The sequence below is a fragment of the Ambystoma mexicanum genome, chromosome 2q (genome assembly GCF_040938575.1).
Source record: "Ambystoma mexicanum isolate Mex_15411 chromosome 2q, UKY_AmexF1_1, whole genome shotgun sequence".
In the NCBI taxonomy this organism is placed as follows: domain Eukaryota; kingdom Metazoa; phylum Chordata; class Amphibia; order Caudata; family Ambystomatidae; genus Ambystoma; species Ambystoma mexicanum.
This window is the reverse complement of record NC_090924.1, coordinates 871,474,362-871,490,951: the sequence shown is the minus strand read 5'-3', so window position 1 is coordinate 871,490,951 and position 16,590 is coordinate 871,474,362. Positions and strand designations below refer to the sequence as shown.

Below are 16,590 nucleotides of genomic sequence, written 5' to 3'. Positions count from 1 at the left end.
CATAAATATAGACAGAAATCAATCTGCTTTTGGTCTGTATTTATTTATCAAAATTGACAAAAATAGAAAAAGAGGTCTTTCTGTCTGGTTCTCTATGATGTCCCTCATACATTGCAGGCCAATCACATTACAGATTGGCAGCATGGAGAGTGTAAAAGTTGTATACAAATAGCATTGTACAACTGCACGCCTGAAGGCCGTGCCAGCCTGGTGTGCACTCCTGCATAAGATAGGAGCACTTCATGAAAATGTAAATCAGCTGTTTGAAATCTGACTACCGAATTTAAATTGAAATCAAAAAATGAAACAGTGGATCTTTTATTACTGCTGCTTTCCTGTTCAAGGCTGTGCTTTCCACCGTGCTCCTTGGGTTTCCCTCCTGTGTGGCCATCAAATTCGTTTTTTCTTCTACAACGCACATTCTGTAGTGCCTCTGCCGACCTCGTGGTATTTTCATCATGGCCGCCGCCTTTGCCTAGAAGGAAAGGCTGTTGGTATGGCTTTCCTACATGCACCGTGCTTTGTGATTGGCCACAGGTTCCTTTGTCTGCCCAATCGGGGACCGACAGGCTTTAACCGGCCCCCTCACCTAAGGCCTACAACAAAGGCCCCTGTCTGCTCCCTGTTCCGCTACCGTAAAGCTGCCTGCCTCTGTATTTCACTGTCCGTCCCTGGGTGTTTGCATGTGATGCCTGTATGCCAGCCTCTGTATTTCGCTGTCCCCCTGTTGTATGCATGTGATGCCTGTATGCCTGCCTCTGCATTTTGCTGCCCCCCCTGTTATATGCATGTGATGCCTGTACACCTGCCTCTGTATTTTGCTGTCCCCCCCTGTTGTATGCATGTGATGCCTGTATGCCTGCCTCTGTATTTCGCTGTCCTCCCTGTTGTATACATGTGATGCCTGTATGCCTGCCTCTGTATTTCGCTGTCCTCCCATGTTGTATGCATGTGATGCCTATATGCTTGAATCCTTCATCTTGCTGTCCCGCCTCCCCCAAGGCAGACCTCTCCTGCTATCCCCCCTGCATCAACAATCCCTCCCTGCCCATTGCGGGAGTTTGTATTGACACATTATGGTGACACCATCACCGCCTTGTTGCTGATGCTTTTGATTTGACTTTTTGGACTCATGTGAGTCATGTTGGTTCACCTATCTCAAATCTCATCGTTCTCATGCTGGACTTCCTTAAGCATCACATAATCATGGTGACCTTGAATCTTGTTGTGCCCATCTACGACTTGAACCCCGGCTTGGACTTGCTGATCTCTTGCAACATTATGTGTTCAGTATTGACCTCTGAAACTTGATGTGCTCTCGCCACTTGCTTATGTGCTCTATAACACTACATTTCACTTGCTTTGCTTCTTAGTCTCTTTCACCACACTCTCTGCTTCTCAGTCTTCTCTTCCTCTCCCTGTCTTTTCACTCTATCCTCTACCCCCTCCTCTCACTATATTCTATACACTTAGTCTAACAGAAATGTCGTCAGACCTAGTGCGATAGTTGCTTGTTTGCCCCCCCGCCCACCTTTTGTCAATCTCAAGCACTACCAGAAATGTCTTCAGGCCTAGTATGATAGTTGCTTGTCTGTTATTTCACTTTAACCTGTCTCCTACTTCCCCATCCCTCCCTCCCCTCCTTATCATTGTCAAAAGCTCTTGCACTATCTGAAATGTCATCAGGCCTAGTATGATAGTTAATTTCACATTTTAATGTCTCAAGGCCATGTAAGAATCTCATTGTATTTTCCCTTGCTCCCTCCCTTGCCTTGAAGCACTTTGAAACACATGTCTGTATAGGTGCTATACAAATAAACTATCAATCAATCAATCAAGCATTAAAGTTTTTCAAATTGCTGACAGCATATATCTTAAGGCAGCAGCCGTCACAGGAGCAACTGTTTGTTGTTATGGAAAATATTGAGGTAGCATTTCTTTCTTATTTGGCGGCATGTGTGCTTTAATAACTGCATTTCTTTATTATAATAAATGCAAAAAAATACTGGTGTGTGAATTACCTTCTTATATATAAAACAAAATATGTGGATAAAAATAGAAAAAAGGCCTACAAATAAATATGGATAAATACAGACGGAAATGGCAGAAAAATGAATACCATCACACCGGGAGCCTTAGGAATAATGCAGGTGTGCTATCTGTTGGCTTTTAATGAATAGCCAGTGTTCTCCAATTGTAGGTAAAGTGTTAAAAGACTGTGTTTGAAATAGATTCACCTTCTATTTACGGGGATTTTAGCTAATATTAAAGTGTGTGTAGTGTTTTCAGTTTCCACCGGGGACACTCTTGAGTTACTCTTGATAGTGTCTTTTAGCTTGTTATTTTACTGCACCTGGCTGACAAAGGCAGGTTGTAGTCATATAATATGTTAATTCATCTGGGAGTATCCTGCTTGCGTCTTGGGAACTGCTATCACGTACATTCGCTCTGCCTCCCTTATTTCACTTTAACCTTGGCACTAATTGGCAGCTACTGTCTGAGATCTGCACAGCTCTGTATCTATGTGGATTCAGTGCTTTGAGTTTGCTTGTAGTCTTGAGGCCTGTGTTTATTTAAAAGCATGCTGTGGCTTCCATTTTTGAGAAGATGGATGACCAATTACACTCTTGTTTCTATGTTAGTGAGCTATAATTAGATATCGTTCATATTGTATTCAATGCATACATTGGTTATGTTAGTGTTATTCATGTCTTATGAATTCTATGCTAATATTCTTCATGTATAAATGCATACATACCCTAGTGTACATGTTCTTCATGTTGAGTGCATGTGTGCTTTGTGCCTACTGCATGTGTTTGTTATTGTTGCAACGTTAGCTTGACTGTTTTTGCCACCTTCATCTTAGATTGCCTCTATGTCCTGTTGTACCTGCCTGGAATAAGGACGGTACGGTTGTCTCAGTAATGTTTCTCACCTGTGCTGTATTGGATCAGGGCCGGGCAGAAGCTATGAATAACGTATTCATCTGCCTCCCAACACCTTCTTCACCAAACATATCCCACACTTGTAGCAAATCAACAGTGCATCATCTACTAAAAGCCACCCAAAACACATCCCCTCTTTGCCTGTGCAGTTTTAGAAGAATATGCACAGAACATATTTAAGCTCAACACACAAAAGCTACATAAGATAGTCAATGATTGACTTTGCAACAAAAGAGGGTCATATGGATATTTATTTGTGTTCAGAAATGATATTATGTTTCAGGAACATCATACTATTCATTCTTACAAAACACCCAGCATGACAAGATTTGTGAAAGGTGAAATGGCAAAATTTTAATTATAAAAATTAAGTGCAAACATAGAATATAAAAGCCTTACCTCAGACATGATACAATAGAAAACGTTATGGTCAGGAAATATGTGATGGAAAATAGGGGTATCACACTCTTCGTGTTTCCTTCAAACTCTTGCTGTCGTGATAGTGATGTGAAGTAAGTCACCTGTAATGAGGAAAATAATTATTTAGAATCTGTATATACTTTTCAAGTAACTATATACAATAAATGTCAAAGGTGTATGTGCATTTTTTCCTTTGTGCTTTTCTTTCGATCTTGATTAGAATTATCTTTTTTTGATCAAATGCAATTATCAAAATGTATAAATAAGCATTGGGTGACAAAGCCACTTTACAAACTACAAAGTGAGACTGGGAAGCTGTGGCAGCTACGGGGCTCCAGAAGCTCTGAATCTCACACCTGGGCCCCTGGGTAAGTAAATAGGGTAAATTGTAAGTAAATAGGGGCTACCCCCGCCCCTCACCAAGACCTCCTGGCATTGGCAAAGAAGAACACATGTGCTTGTTGCAGATATCTCTCTCTCAAACACCCTCCACAGACACGCATGCACGAACACACTTTTTTTTTTAAACTTCTTTTTATTGGTTTTACAACACAGAAAGAAAAAAGGAACATTTCCCAATTTCCCCCACCCCTACCTCCCCGACGAACACACTTTTTAATAACACACACTGTATAGGCCTCACTTGGTCTGTGGCTCAGGGCAGAGCGCGAGTCCCAGGGCTGTGCAGGTTTAGCGGTAAAGATGGCCTGGATCTCAAACCAGGTCTCAGAATTAAATATACGACAGAGAGACATCAAGTGCTCCTGGCGCACATATGCGAACCACAGCTGGATCAGATAAAGGAGGGCCAAGTCCCAACACTTCAGGCAAAATGGACACTGGCATGGGATGTTGAAATAATCCCCCTGCCTGACTTCAATGTGGCGAGCCCATGCAGGGGCTGGACTTCAGTGTGCCACAACTAGTGCTGGACAAATATTTCGTGCGTGAATCGAAAATGGCGGAATTCACCCTAGTTTCCAATTCAGTGGGTTCCACGAGAACAACATTAAGGGGCCGATTCATGGAACAAACGTGCGCCGAAAATCTACGCGCAAGTAGGCGCAAGCAGGCGCAAGCGGAAAAAAACAGGCGCACGCGCACGCGTGCGATTCATGGAAGTCCCTGCGCGTGTTCACCGCACGATGTGCGCCAAACCCGTGCATGGCGCACAAGTCACTGCAACATCGCGAAAGGCGTGCGCCACTTGTTCGCTGAATTCTATGAATCGGCCCCTAATGCTCTGCAGCCACTGGAATTTTGCATGCCAAGCAGAGCATTTCGTCCGTCAAAGTTTTGCGTGGATTCTCGTGCGTTTCACACGCAATTGCCCGAGTTTGCCTGCTTGAACTTTTGCACCGGTACAAAGGTATGTTTAGCAATACCTTCTCAGTTTTCACATGTGACAATTCTGCTTAGCCCCAAAATGTTTCGGGGCATGACAAACCGTTTCGGTCTCACTGTTTCCCCCCTCGGCCCCCCAGCACTTGCATACTCTCGACCCTCCCCTTCCCATTTCAGCATCAATGCCTTTGCTCTGACCTGCACTTCCCTCGTCCCCACTACCCTGCACTTCTTTTTTACTGCACTTGCACAATCCGAAAGACACATGGGGGTCATTACAAGGTGGGCGGTAATGGATACCGGGCACCGGTAAGGAGAACGGTGCCGGTAATCCCTTACCACACTATTCCAAGGTCCCTTGGTGGGGACCGTAAGGAACGTGTGGTTTGACCACACGTCCCTTACGGGTCCCGCTAAGGGACCAGGGCGCTAATAACGGGCTTGCAAGTCGCGAGCCCGTTATTAGCGCCCTCCCCATTAGCAGTGAGCCCTATGTGGGCTCAAATGGGAATGGGGAATGGTCTGTTCAATGGGGACTTACCGGTCCCACCAGGGTCGGACTACACCGGTAAGTCCCCATTGAACGAGACCGGACACAGGCACGGTATGGGAGGCAGCCATGGAGCTAATAGCTCCATGGCTACCACCCATCTCGTAATGAGGCCCAGGGTCTTGTAGGACCATTTTATTTGTGTTCTTCATCCCTTTCCCCCCCCTCTCTTTTGACTTGTGGCACCTTGAAACACCATTTGCTGTATAGGTGCATTATAAATACCCAATAAATAAAATAAATGAATAAAATATGTGCATGCACACAGTCACAAAATGTGCGTCCTTCGTGGCGGAAACTGGAATGGACGGATGCATGAATGCGCGAGAATCATAAGAAATACGTGAGTGACACGAAATTTGGTACATGCATAGGCTTCAGTGGGTTTCGGCGTGGTTTCAGCGATGGTTCAACATGCAACAGCAAATATTTTGCACTTTACGACCCACCGGACAAGCACGAATATTTCAGGCGAATGCATTGATGTGGCAGAACGGCAGAGATAGACGAAGTGGATCGAAATCTGAGAGATTTTGTTTCCATGTCTGGCGGAATTGAGCAATTTAGTCCAGCACTAGCCACAACTGCATTCACCTGCCGGTAAAGAGGGGGGTAGCCGCCTACAAGAGCTGTAGGTGGCTGCACATACCCAGGGACAAGCAAAGAAAGGGAAACCAAGGAACAAATGAGCCAGCCAGCCAAAGTCCTTGTTCCCCCAGTACCCCTATTACCCACAACATATAAATGGCCAGAACTCTAAATGCTTTGCAGAGTAGCGGGGTGGTGTTCTTAAGAGGTGGTGTTCGAGAGAGAGAGAGTACAGCTAAAGAGAGACATGGGGAGAAAGAGGGAGAGGTTGGAGCAGGTTGGAGCAGGTCATGGGAGAGTAAGAGCAGGGGGAGTAGCACGAGCATGAGCATGGAGCAGGAGCATGAGGCGTAGGATAATAGGATAAGGAGGAAGGCAAGATATGTATGTGTTACCTCAGGAGGGTTAGAGGGAGAAAGCATAGCAAGCAAAGAGCTAGATACTTCCATATAACCACAGTGAGGCGGAGGCCTTGCTGAACCACCAGGTAAGAACAGGGAGGCAATGGAAGACATGGGTCCTGAGGCTGGTATGGGCCACACTGAAACTGCTAGAAAAGGTGGCAATGTGAGTCATGATGATGCACGAGTCAGAGGCACTACAGGAGCTCAAGGCTGCTGAGTTGAGTCAGAGGCACTACATGCCCTAAAGTTGGCAGAACGAAACAGGACTTTTTTTCGCCAGGTACAGAGAAAGCGTGACATTAGAGAGACAGGGTTGGGGGCTAAGTCTAAGGGGGCAGTGAGAAGACCATCAGCATATGCCCAAGAGCACCCAGCCAGGGGGGAGAAAATCTGATCCAGAATTACCTGAGTAAGGGGGTACCTACCAGACCTTTTCCAGGCATAGCAACCAAGCACACGCGATGCCTAGGGAAGGAAGTGGAATTAAGTTGTCCAGGGGCAAGCAGACAGTCTATATGGTTGATGGATTTATTATAGGTTCTGTACTTTTCCCCCTTCTTGACAGAAAGCCATCCTAATCTGTTATGCCCTTTTGTACTTACCTGGCTGTATAAAGGAACTCGAGGTATGCTCTCTGGATGCTTTCCTCTTGGTGACAAAAGATAAAACACGCATAGGTTCTGCTCATTTATTCACTCAGTTATCTTATATTGTGTCATGGGATTGAGTGGAGGGGTGTGTGTGTGTGTGTGTGCAAAATCTTCCCTTCACCACTGAGTCTAAGCACGCACACCAAAATGGCACCACCTATTAACCACATGCACTACTGAACTCTACAGGCAGAGCAGAAACTAGAAATGAACGTACATGCATCATTAATTAAAGCATTACTAAATAACCCCCCAATGTATACATTTACAGTTGCAGACAATTGGAAAAAAAACATCCACCTACAAGGCAGCACGAAAACAAATGTTAAGCCCTTAAACTCAGCATTCAGAAAATTACATGGGTGAAAAAAATATGAATACAGTAGGCAGGGTAGAACAAATGACCTCTTATGGGCAGTGATCTACAACTCTAACTCCAATTTACACAGTAGCCCAGGCTTTTACAAAGTCACTCAGAAGCACGTGTGGCTCCTCATTCAGAGAGTTGCAAGCTTCTACCTTATATTGCACTTATCCTCGTTAACATGTTTAGCTGGTTTAGCATGGCAGAGAGGCAAGGCACTGTTGCATGGTCTGTGGTGTGTCAGGGGGCACATTCAGAAGCTTCACAGTTAGGGATGAGTGTAGGGTATATGTACTGCCTTCAGGCTCGGACTGGCCTGTAGGGCAACAGGCCCCTGGCTGAACCAAAAACACAAAATGCTGATGGGGCCAGTTTTTTGGGTCAACGTGGGACACTTTTTGGGGCAATTTGGGACATGTTGATGAGTTAATTCACTATGCAGCTAGTAGATTTTTCAGCATGTTGAGATTTCCGGCTGCAGAACAATTCCATAGGACGGAGCACATGGACATGAAAAGCTTAGTCTCTGCTTCGGGTATAGAGGCAAATGTTGCATTTGGAGTATGTGTGTGTGTGTGTGTATTTCTTTCTGATTTCCATCCACTACATTTCTTTCTGGAAAACAGGTAGGGGAAAGAGGTGTTTCAGAAATAATTTAAAAACGCATGAGCTGAAAAGACATTTCTCCTTACTGTTGGTTTTTAAACAGATTTTGAAGGATTTCCCAGTTTATCTAATGCTCATGCCGCTGATGGCATTTGTAGTTCAAAACATCTGGGGAGCCAAAGGTTACAGACCCATGCATTAACTCATCTGTGCTGTGAGACGTTTTAATGCAAAACATCTTTGGTTTTTAAAGGGTTTCTCTTGTCACTGGCTCCATTTGCTGAGCAAATTCATTGGTGCTTCATTGTCTTCATTCTGGGCCTGAATACTGTCCTGAGATCCTGTACTGTCACCTGACAACCTAATTGGGCAACTGCAGCTCAGGGAATGGAAAGGGGTGGTTTCATTGCAGATTATTCCCAGGGGAGTCCAGTAACCCTCAAGAGGACCCAAGTATCCTTAAAGGTTTGTTTTCATGACAATATGACTGCTGTGTCTGTGCTGTCAGCCAGCAGGGAATCTTCTTAATGAAAGCCACCTTAGCTTTGACCTGGCTTCAGGGCCACCCTCTTATCCCTACTACAGAACTGGCTATTCATGGCCATTTGGAGCTGAGAGGCACTTCAGTACTGCTCCCTGGGCACACGGCCGTTTACATTGCTGTCTTGAAGCCAGAATGATTCCCTCCCCACTCCTCACTGCTGTGAGGTGGCCCGTCGGTGTCTTTAAGCACTACACAGAGCACACACATTGTCTACTTTCAATCTTGTGCCAGACATAGCATTTTCACATCATTGACCATTGCACGCCCTTGCCTTTTGTTACCAACAACATTCACCTCCCACACATCTTCCTCTTGGATTAGGCTACCTTCCGAGTTGATTTAGCAGAGTTATCATTCAGGAATGTACCTGTGGTACCATAAATAGACACGGCAGGTATTTTAAGCGCCCACATACCTGTCAGGATTGTCCAAGCACACACTCTCTGCCCTCCCACAACCAACACTACGCGATCTCTATCTTATAACACCTCACACCTGCCTTGGAATCCTAAGGCATATATTAGCTCAACAAATACTCTTCTGTGTCGCCTCTTTCTAAAATATAGTCCATATTTAAAGTATGTGCACAGATCCATTAAAATAGAAGTACATGACCCTAACTCTTTCCGTGTGTCTTTCCCGCTTTCCCTTGCTCTTATTTCAATAAGAGGTAGGCACACTAAACTTCAGGGAAGGATTCAGTGCTTTGAAGCTTCTTCAGTGAATAGTTGGTGCAGTACAAAAGCAGAGTAACATATAACATACGCTTCCACTGTGGTGAGGTACTAGAATGTTACAGAAAATGTAGGTCCTCATTTGCACCCCAATTAGTGACTGGTTTGTTTATTATAAGAGCTGGCTAACAACAAGGAGCACATAGTTGGGAATGTAATGTTTAGCAACTCAAGACGTAACCCATCTGCTGTGTAAAAGCATACCATCTAAAACATCTTTTCTAGTACTGATCGCCTAATGTTCTGCTCCTCTACAGCCGGACTGTGGGGTAGGGTGGCGGTGAGGGTTCCCTCACTGGCTTTGGGACAGGTGCCCAAGGACCGCCAGTCCAGGGCATCAAAGCTACCCCCTCATTTGGAGCATCTAATTGATCAGAAATAATAGACAAGCTTGATTTGTGGTTCATGTATGGAGTCTTGAAGGAAATGGTTTGAAGTCACACTGGAGCCACATTGAAGAGAATAGAAGATTTCATATAAGCTGATGATCTTTAATGGAAAGTGAAATGAGATGGATCTGCTTACTGGCAGTTAGAATTGTTTCAATACATTTTTATTTTTATTTTTATTTGTTAAACTCTCCCGTTCCACCTATTCTTCTAAAATAAAAAAGTAAAACAGGGAACAAAAACTACGTTTTCTAGCTTCGTTTTCACTTCATAGTGTTGTACTGAGTGACAGTGTTGAACTAGGCTCGGTTTAAAATAATGAAAATGAAATTTACCAACATGTATTATTATTTACATGTTACTTTTCAATCGTACGCTTATAAAGGAAATTACATTTATCAACTTCCGGGTTATGCATTGGACAGTACCGCAGTTGGTTATTTGTACTGTATATCACTAGGTTTAGAAAGTAGCGTGTAGCCAAAACCAAATCTATTTATGTCCGCTTCATCGACAGGGCTGTAGTGCACTATTAGTTTGTTTTCTATAGTGGTGAAACAGAACCAGTGTTATGGATGGCAGCTTTGTATTTTGGTTGCAGAAAGTGAGAGTCAGACTGAATAGAACAGATGTTAACCTCGTTTAGGTAAGACATTGTTTCCCATGAATGGAGATCCAAAATTGTGAGAAGGGTTGAATGTGAGTTTTTGATTTTTTAAAGAAATTTAAATAATATGTTTCACATTGGATCACAATGTGGGCATGCATACTGTTGTGGTCTTACCCCAACGGGACCACACGTTCTGGCAAGGCGCTCCTGCTTCAATAAGGACACGGACACAGAGGATCGGGTTAACACTTCTTTATTTCGCGAGTCCCCGTCTCCACTTCCTCATCCCTCCCCACATCACATCCTGTTCCCTTCCCCTTTCCTCGGGCCCCGCCCCTTCACATAACAACAGAGATAACCCACTGTGTTCAAGGACAACACTACAACCACACCCCCATTTAAACCACCAGTCCTCATCACCCCATTTCTTCAATGAGGCTGTGGGATCGGGTCCTGGCCCATTGAGATCTCTCCAGTCGATCTACCTCTCCAGGTCCAGGTGATCTCCCATACTGCACCTCCCTTACATCACTCTCCAACTCTTCTCTATCACCCTTATATAATGCATCTGAATCTTGATTGTCCGTTTCATTATCACCTCCTCACTCAGTCACCTACAACCAGTTTCTTTAAGTGCAAGAAGTTACTGGTCACCTGACGACCGTCATTTTCCACGGTCAGCATATATCTTTTTTTCTGAATAACTACCATAGGGTCAGCATGAAACGCTGTGGTGTGCTTGTGAGTCTTGGGTTGACGAATTACCACCATGTGACCCACCAATAGCCTCACTCCCTTGCCTGGCGATTGGTATACGCATAGACCTTCATCTTATCTTTCGCCTTTCCGTCTCGATCTCTCCTGCTTTCATCTTCCTGGTAGACCTCCGTGAGCTTTGGGGTGTAGGATACACTGGTTCTTATGTTGGTCCCAAACTTGACTTCTGAGGGGCACTTCCCCATACAGCTAAGTGGTGCATTCTTATAGTCCTGCAACAATTAATCTGAGCATGCCTTTTCAGAATTCACATTTATCCTTATTCAGCGTGAGGTTGGTCGCTTCCAGTGCCATACACATTCTTGCCAGGGTTATGTCATGTTGTTCAGTGTCCGTGCTGAAAACCAGAATAGCATCACTGTAGTTAAGACAGTTTGGGATGTGCTCGATGACATCGTGAATTTCAGCTTGAAAGATATCAGCCATCATCGCACCCCCACTCCCCTGCCGAAACGGAGCCTTTTGTTTGAGTATAGACCCATGTGTGTCACAAAGTTTGTGATGTACTTTGACTCTGGGCTCAATTCAAGCTGATGATAGCCCTTGTTTAGGTCTAATTTTGAAAATACTTTGGCCTCGTTGAGTAAATGTATCATGTCTGTGATGCGTCAGGCCTTATGATGCTCCCTCATGATCACTTGATTGGGTCGCCTCATGTCCACGAAGAGACTGATGATATCTGATCCCTTCTTTGGTATGGCTGCAATGGGAGACACCCAGGGAGTGGGTCCTAACGCAGGTTCTATAATGCCGTGCTCTAGTAACTTGTGCAATTCCTCTTCAACTTGTTGCTATATGTTCTTAGGTATGCCGCGGTACTGTTGGGCTAGCGGATAGATAGTTGGATCAATTTTCAGGTGTATTTGCCTGTGTCTCAATTTTCCCAGTTCCTTGAACAATGGGAAACGCTGTTCCATTCTTGCTACTGTGTCAATGTATTTATGTGCCATCAGTCTATACAGTATGCATATCAGGCCCATATCTAGTGTTGCTTTGAAACTTAATATGGAGCCACTCAAGGCTGCTGCCTCTAGCACATGCATGGGAAGCTTCTTCGATTGCGTCTCTTCACTGATCACATTTACTGTGGCCCTGATATCTACTAAGAATTCAGCTTGTAAATTGTTAATTTGTAGTAACAGAGTCTGGCTGTGCTCTATCGCTTTCTGATTTCCCTGTGCATATAGATAGCCCTTGCGTCTTTAGTCATCTGTCAACAAGCTCAAACCAATTTTGGATGGAGATTGCTCAATTAAGTATCTCAGGTTGCGTCTCTCCCTCCTTGGTTGTCATGATGCTGATGAGCGGGACATCTGCCTTTCAGGTGCTTTTCAATCTTCTAGAGATATCTCTTCCCTCCTCTGGCTCTCCTTGTGGCATCCTGGTGTTGTTTCACAGTAGTGAGAGACTGAATACTGGCAAGTCGGAGACGCCACTGAACTCTCCTTCCTCCCTGTGACAGAAGTGCCCATCATATCCCCTCTCTGTGAGTTATGGGACATTCAACACACACTCTTAAAATGATTCTCACCTTCTCCTGCTGAGCATAGTTGGCCGATTGCAGCAAAAGTTCCTGAAACTTGCAAGCTAAAAGCCATGGATGAGAATTAAGAGTCAAGACTGAAAAGCTGACAGAGTTTGTTTGATACTTTTCTTTCCAGGGACAACAATTTGAAGTAATTTGCGGTTAGGCACTGACCGTCACATCTTGAGAAATAGTGTACACAAGGAGAATTTAAAGTTGAGGCCAATGGCTAGGGTGTATGTGAGAAGGAGGAGTACAGTATATCAGGTGGTTGAGAAATTGAGAATATTATTTAAAGAGAATATAATGAGTACAAATGTGATATTGCCAATGCAGAACCAGATGACAACTAGAAGCACTGAGGCGATATAAAGATAGGTGTCTGAAGAAATTGGAAGATTGGTAAATATGTTGTGCCACTAATGGAATGGGAGGAGAATAAAATAGAAACACAGAATAGGGTGTATGGACACAGATACCATGATATTGAGTAAAAACGTTTGTGTGCAAGAAATGCGAGAATTGAACACAAAGGATATGGTGAAAAGGCTAATCACACGGTGGTGGGTGGACGATTTGCACTTAGCAAATAGGAACTAAGGTGAATGAACTTGGGACAGGTGACAAGCACAGAATTGCATATTCTTTAATGCAGTGGTCTGCAACCTGTGGCTCTCCAGATGTGTTGAACTACAACTCCCATTAGCCCTAGCCAGCAATGGTGTGGGTGGGACCACAGGACTTGCTGTCCAACACATCTGGAGAGCCACATGTTGCAGACCCCTGCTTTAATGCATGAGGGTGTGTCAATAAAGGGGAATCGGACAGATGGAATTGAAATTTAAAAGGGGATGCGCAATGAGGAGCATTGTGGAAATGTAGTACAATAATTTCTAATGTGTCCATCTTTTCTTTTTTCTTTTTTCCTTTCCTTTCCCCCCAAACCATGTGTTTCTGTATTCTGTATGTTTGTGTATGGATTTGAAAACAATGATACTCATGTGTTGTTATGATTTGATGATATATTTGGTTGTCATGTCATGTATTGCTTTTGTAATTATACAGCCCTGAGGACGACCTGATTAAAGTTTGAAACATGTTTCGGCAGTTGGAGATCTAAATAAATAGTTTATGTGCGAATAGTGACATTGGCTTTGTGATCACTGTATCAAGTAGAAGACATTATGGCATGGCGCAGGTGGCTGGTTGGGAAATTATACATTGTGAACTACTGCTAGACTTTGAGTTTGAGTCTCATATAACTTAAGCCTCTGCTTGCCACTCCTATTTGAATTGATATTGATATAAATGGGTATGTGTCTGAATTGAAAAATGAATCTTTAACTGCGGTTTTATAGAGCTCAGTGTGGTTTCAGAACCACTTGCTATAAATGTATATATCTTTTGTGTCACCCACCCAACAAGGGCTGAAGAGCCTCTCAAGGAGCGATTGGAGCCTTGGGTAGAACTGAACCTTATTCAAGACAGGGTAGGTAAATCATCAATGTGTAATCTGGGAAAGGGTCTTTAGCCGGGGTGTACCTGACGGAAATATACATAACACTAATGTGGTGGGGAACTTTGCATAGCCCGTTCTAAAACTGGTGCATTGATAAGGACCTCAGGGGATATTTGCACGACTGCAAAAAAGAATGGCTGGCCTATAATGGGCCAAGTCCCAAACGAGACTGAACGAAAGTAGAATACTTTATTATGGGTAATGGGGAAGGGAATGGAAAATGAGAGAGTCCAATCTTACTGCCCCAGCAAAGCCCCCTTTCTCTTCAAGTTGGGGAGGAAATAGTCAATCATCGATGATTTTTTCATTTTCTCTAGTGTTTGGGAGAGGGTCAGAGATATGGCAGATTGCTGCAGGCTGGAATTGCATCATGACCCATTAGTGGTGGTCCTGGATGGGTTTGCAAAAGGAACTTACTCTGCATGCTGATGTAGGTGCACAGTGGATCATTGCTGCAATAGGTGTGTATGTATGAGATGTGCCAGTATCCCATTTGACCAAATCCTGGTTCCCGGCATTTTGTAAAGAAATTGCGGGTAAATGAGATTCAATTAAATGGGATGCAAGGAAAGTGGGGAGTACCATAGGAGCACAGCAGGCCTTAAAATGGCATCACTAAGATCCACTATTGACTACATCTCTGATTTTAGGAGCTGCAGCTGTGGCAGAGTAGGTTCTTTGCAAGGATTCATAGGTGTAAATGATAGATTCCTACCAGTCCTTGTTGGCCTCTGCAGGCATCCATCTTTCTGTCCAAACAGGCCCCATGTCATAGGGGTATTACAGCAAAATACAATGTGGCTTTGCACCATGAAAAGGATGATTTTGTGCAAACGCCCAAGGAGACATCAGAGAAGATCTTCAGTGTATAGCTTTTTTGAAAGCAGAGTAAAATGGCAGATCAAATCCAAAGGAAAAGAAGTTGAGCCCAGACCTGGGAGTCGGTAAATAATGCAGTCAAAATAAAAGTTGTTAGACTGTTCTAGCGGTTAGTTAATACTGCTGATACACAGAGTCACTTTACTGAAGTCTCCTTTATTGAGGAGGAAAGCTAGGTGGCGTTCTTTGCCAAGTCATATGAAGGGGTTGCGTGAACCCCCAATCCCCCAGGGGCTAATAAGAGCACCCCCGGGTCAATAGCTAATATGCATTTGAGCCCTCAGATGCTTGTTGATTGGAAGCATTTACTGTTCAAGAGGTTCCGAGGGCGTTTGCTGGTAAAATAGAGGTAAGGATCCAGGTTCCCGGTCCTAATATAGTGGGTGCAGATCTCTGCACATTTCTCCCTGATTTTTGTGTTGCAGTGTCTTAAACGGTGTCTAACGTGATGCTTGAGGGGGTAAAAATCTACATTTTGGAATGAGTCTGTAATTATAGAGCTTTTCGAAAAAGGTGAACGTGCGGATCCCTCCTGTTATTAGTGCATTTCCCTCCTTGACAGACATCTAAAAATACACAGGAAAGCCCTGCTAGAGAGACTTTGTGGTGTAATAAGGGATTGTAACTGAGCCTAAGTGGGATTCTGGGAATGATGGAGCGCTACCACCTCGGCCTAATTTTGGCAAAATATGTGGTGGCAAGAGGAGGAGAGTTCCATTTGGGCAATTGCTGATCGCCAACCAGCATTTGATTTAATTAACCATGCCAAATCATGGTGAACACTCAGGCCATTTACAAAGGACAAGAGAGCTCTTTGAGGCGGGACTTGTGTATTGTGGTAGTGGCAGCTGAACTCTGATGGGGGGCAGAGAAGTGATGAAACTGGACATTAGTGAAGGCGGTCTACTAAATTGTGTCATAGATTTCCATATGTTCAACCAGGCATGGACTAAGTTTGGCTCATGGGGTCGGGGAGGAGCAGTGTGCCAATACTTGATCTAAAGAGGGGAGAGGCAGGGTTTTATGCTCACCTTATTGTTGTTCAATCTGTACATCACGAGGGTGGTGGTGGTTGTTGTAGGATGTTCCAAGGCTTGGTAAAGGGAACAGTGCAAGGGGCCTATTCTTTGAGATGTCAAAGATGAGGACTGATTTTGCTGCCTTTGTGGCTGCATTGGAGAATTTCTGAGACAACGTGTCCCTGACCCTTAACCTTGGAAAATCTAAATTTATGATTATGGGGAAGAACACACAAGGCTAGAGGGTGCTTATCTTGTAGTCAGAGGAATGCTATGTGTATGATTATTTGGTGGTCTGGTTTATCTCCAACAGAGGATGGAGTGGATACTCTGCAAAGATCATCATGAGCCTCAGTCAGCAGGCTGGTGGTGTGATGTGTTTTCTTAGGTAAAAGTGGGCTGTGTTGCATAGCAGACCCTATATGTTTATTGTGGCTAACACCCCCACTCACACCCCCACTCACGGGGTGTACATGGCCGGCAATGGCCCACCAGTCGCACGGGCCTCAGTGAGGGTTGCGGCTGTTAGCAGCCACGTACACCAACCCTAAGTGAGAGGCTCCCTGTTGCTCCCCACAATCAAGATGGCACCACCCAGTGAAGGGCGGCAGGAGGCTGGAAAATGCGGGCAGTACACTGTGTGTTCTCACCCACATTTCCAGCCACCTGATTGGGTGACTGCCCTTCCCGAGGTGCAAATAGGCAAAAGCAGTGATGTGGTAA

General features: G+C 44.4%; 1 protein-coding gene across 1 annotated transcript in view; it reads right to left on the bottom strand.

The window, feature by feature from the left end:
* The window catches only part of LOC138569029 (patched domain-containing protein 3), a 146,221-nt gene that overhangs the window by 112,033 nt on the left and 17,598 nt on the right, over nt 1-16,590 (bottom strand). Inside the window, exon 2 of the mRNA XM_069646743.1 lies at nt 3,345-3,466. Coding sequence (XP_069502844.1) covers nt 3,345-3,466 — 122 coding nt within the window. The remainder of the gene's footprint in view (nt 1-3,344; nt 3,467-16,590) is intronic.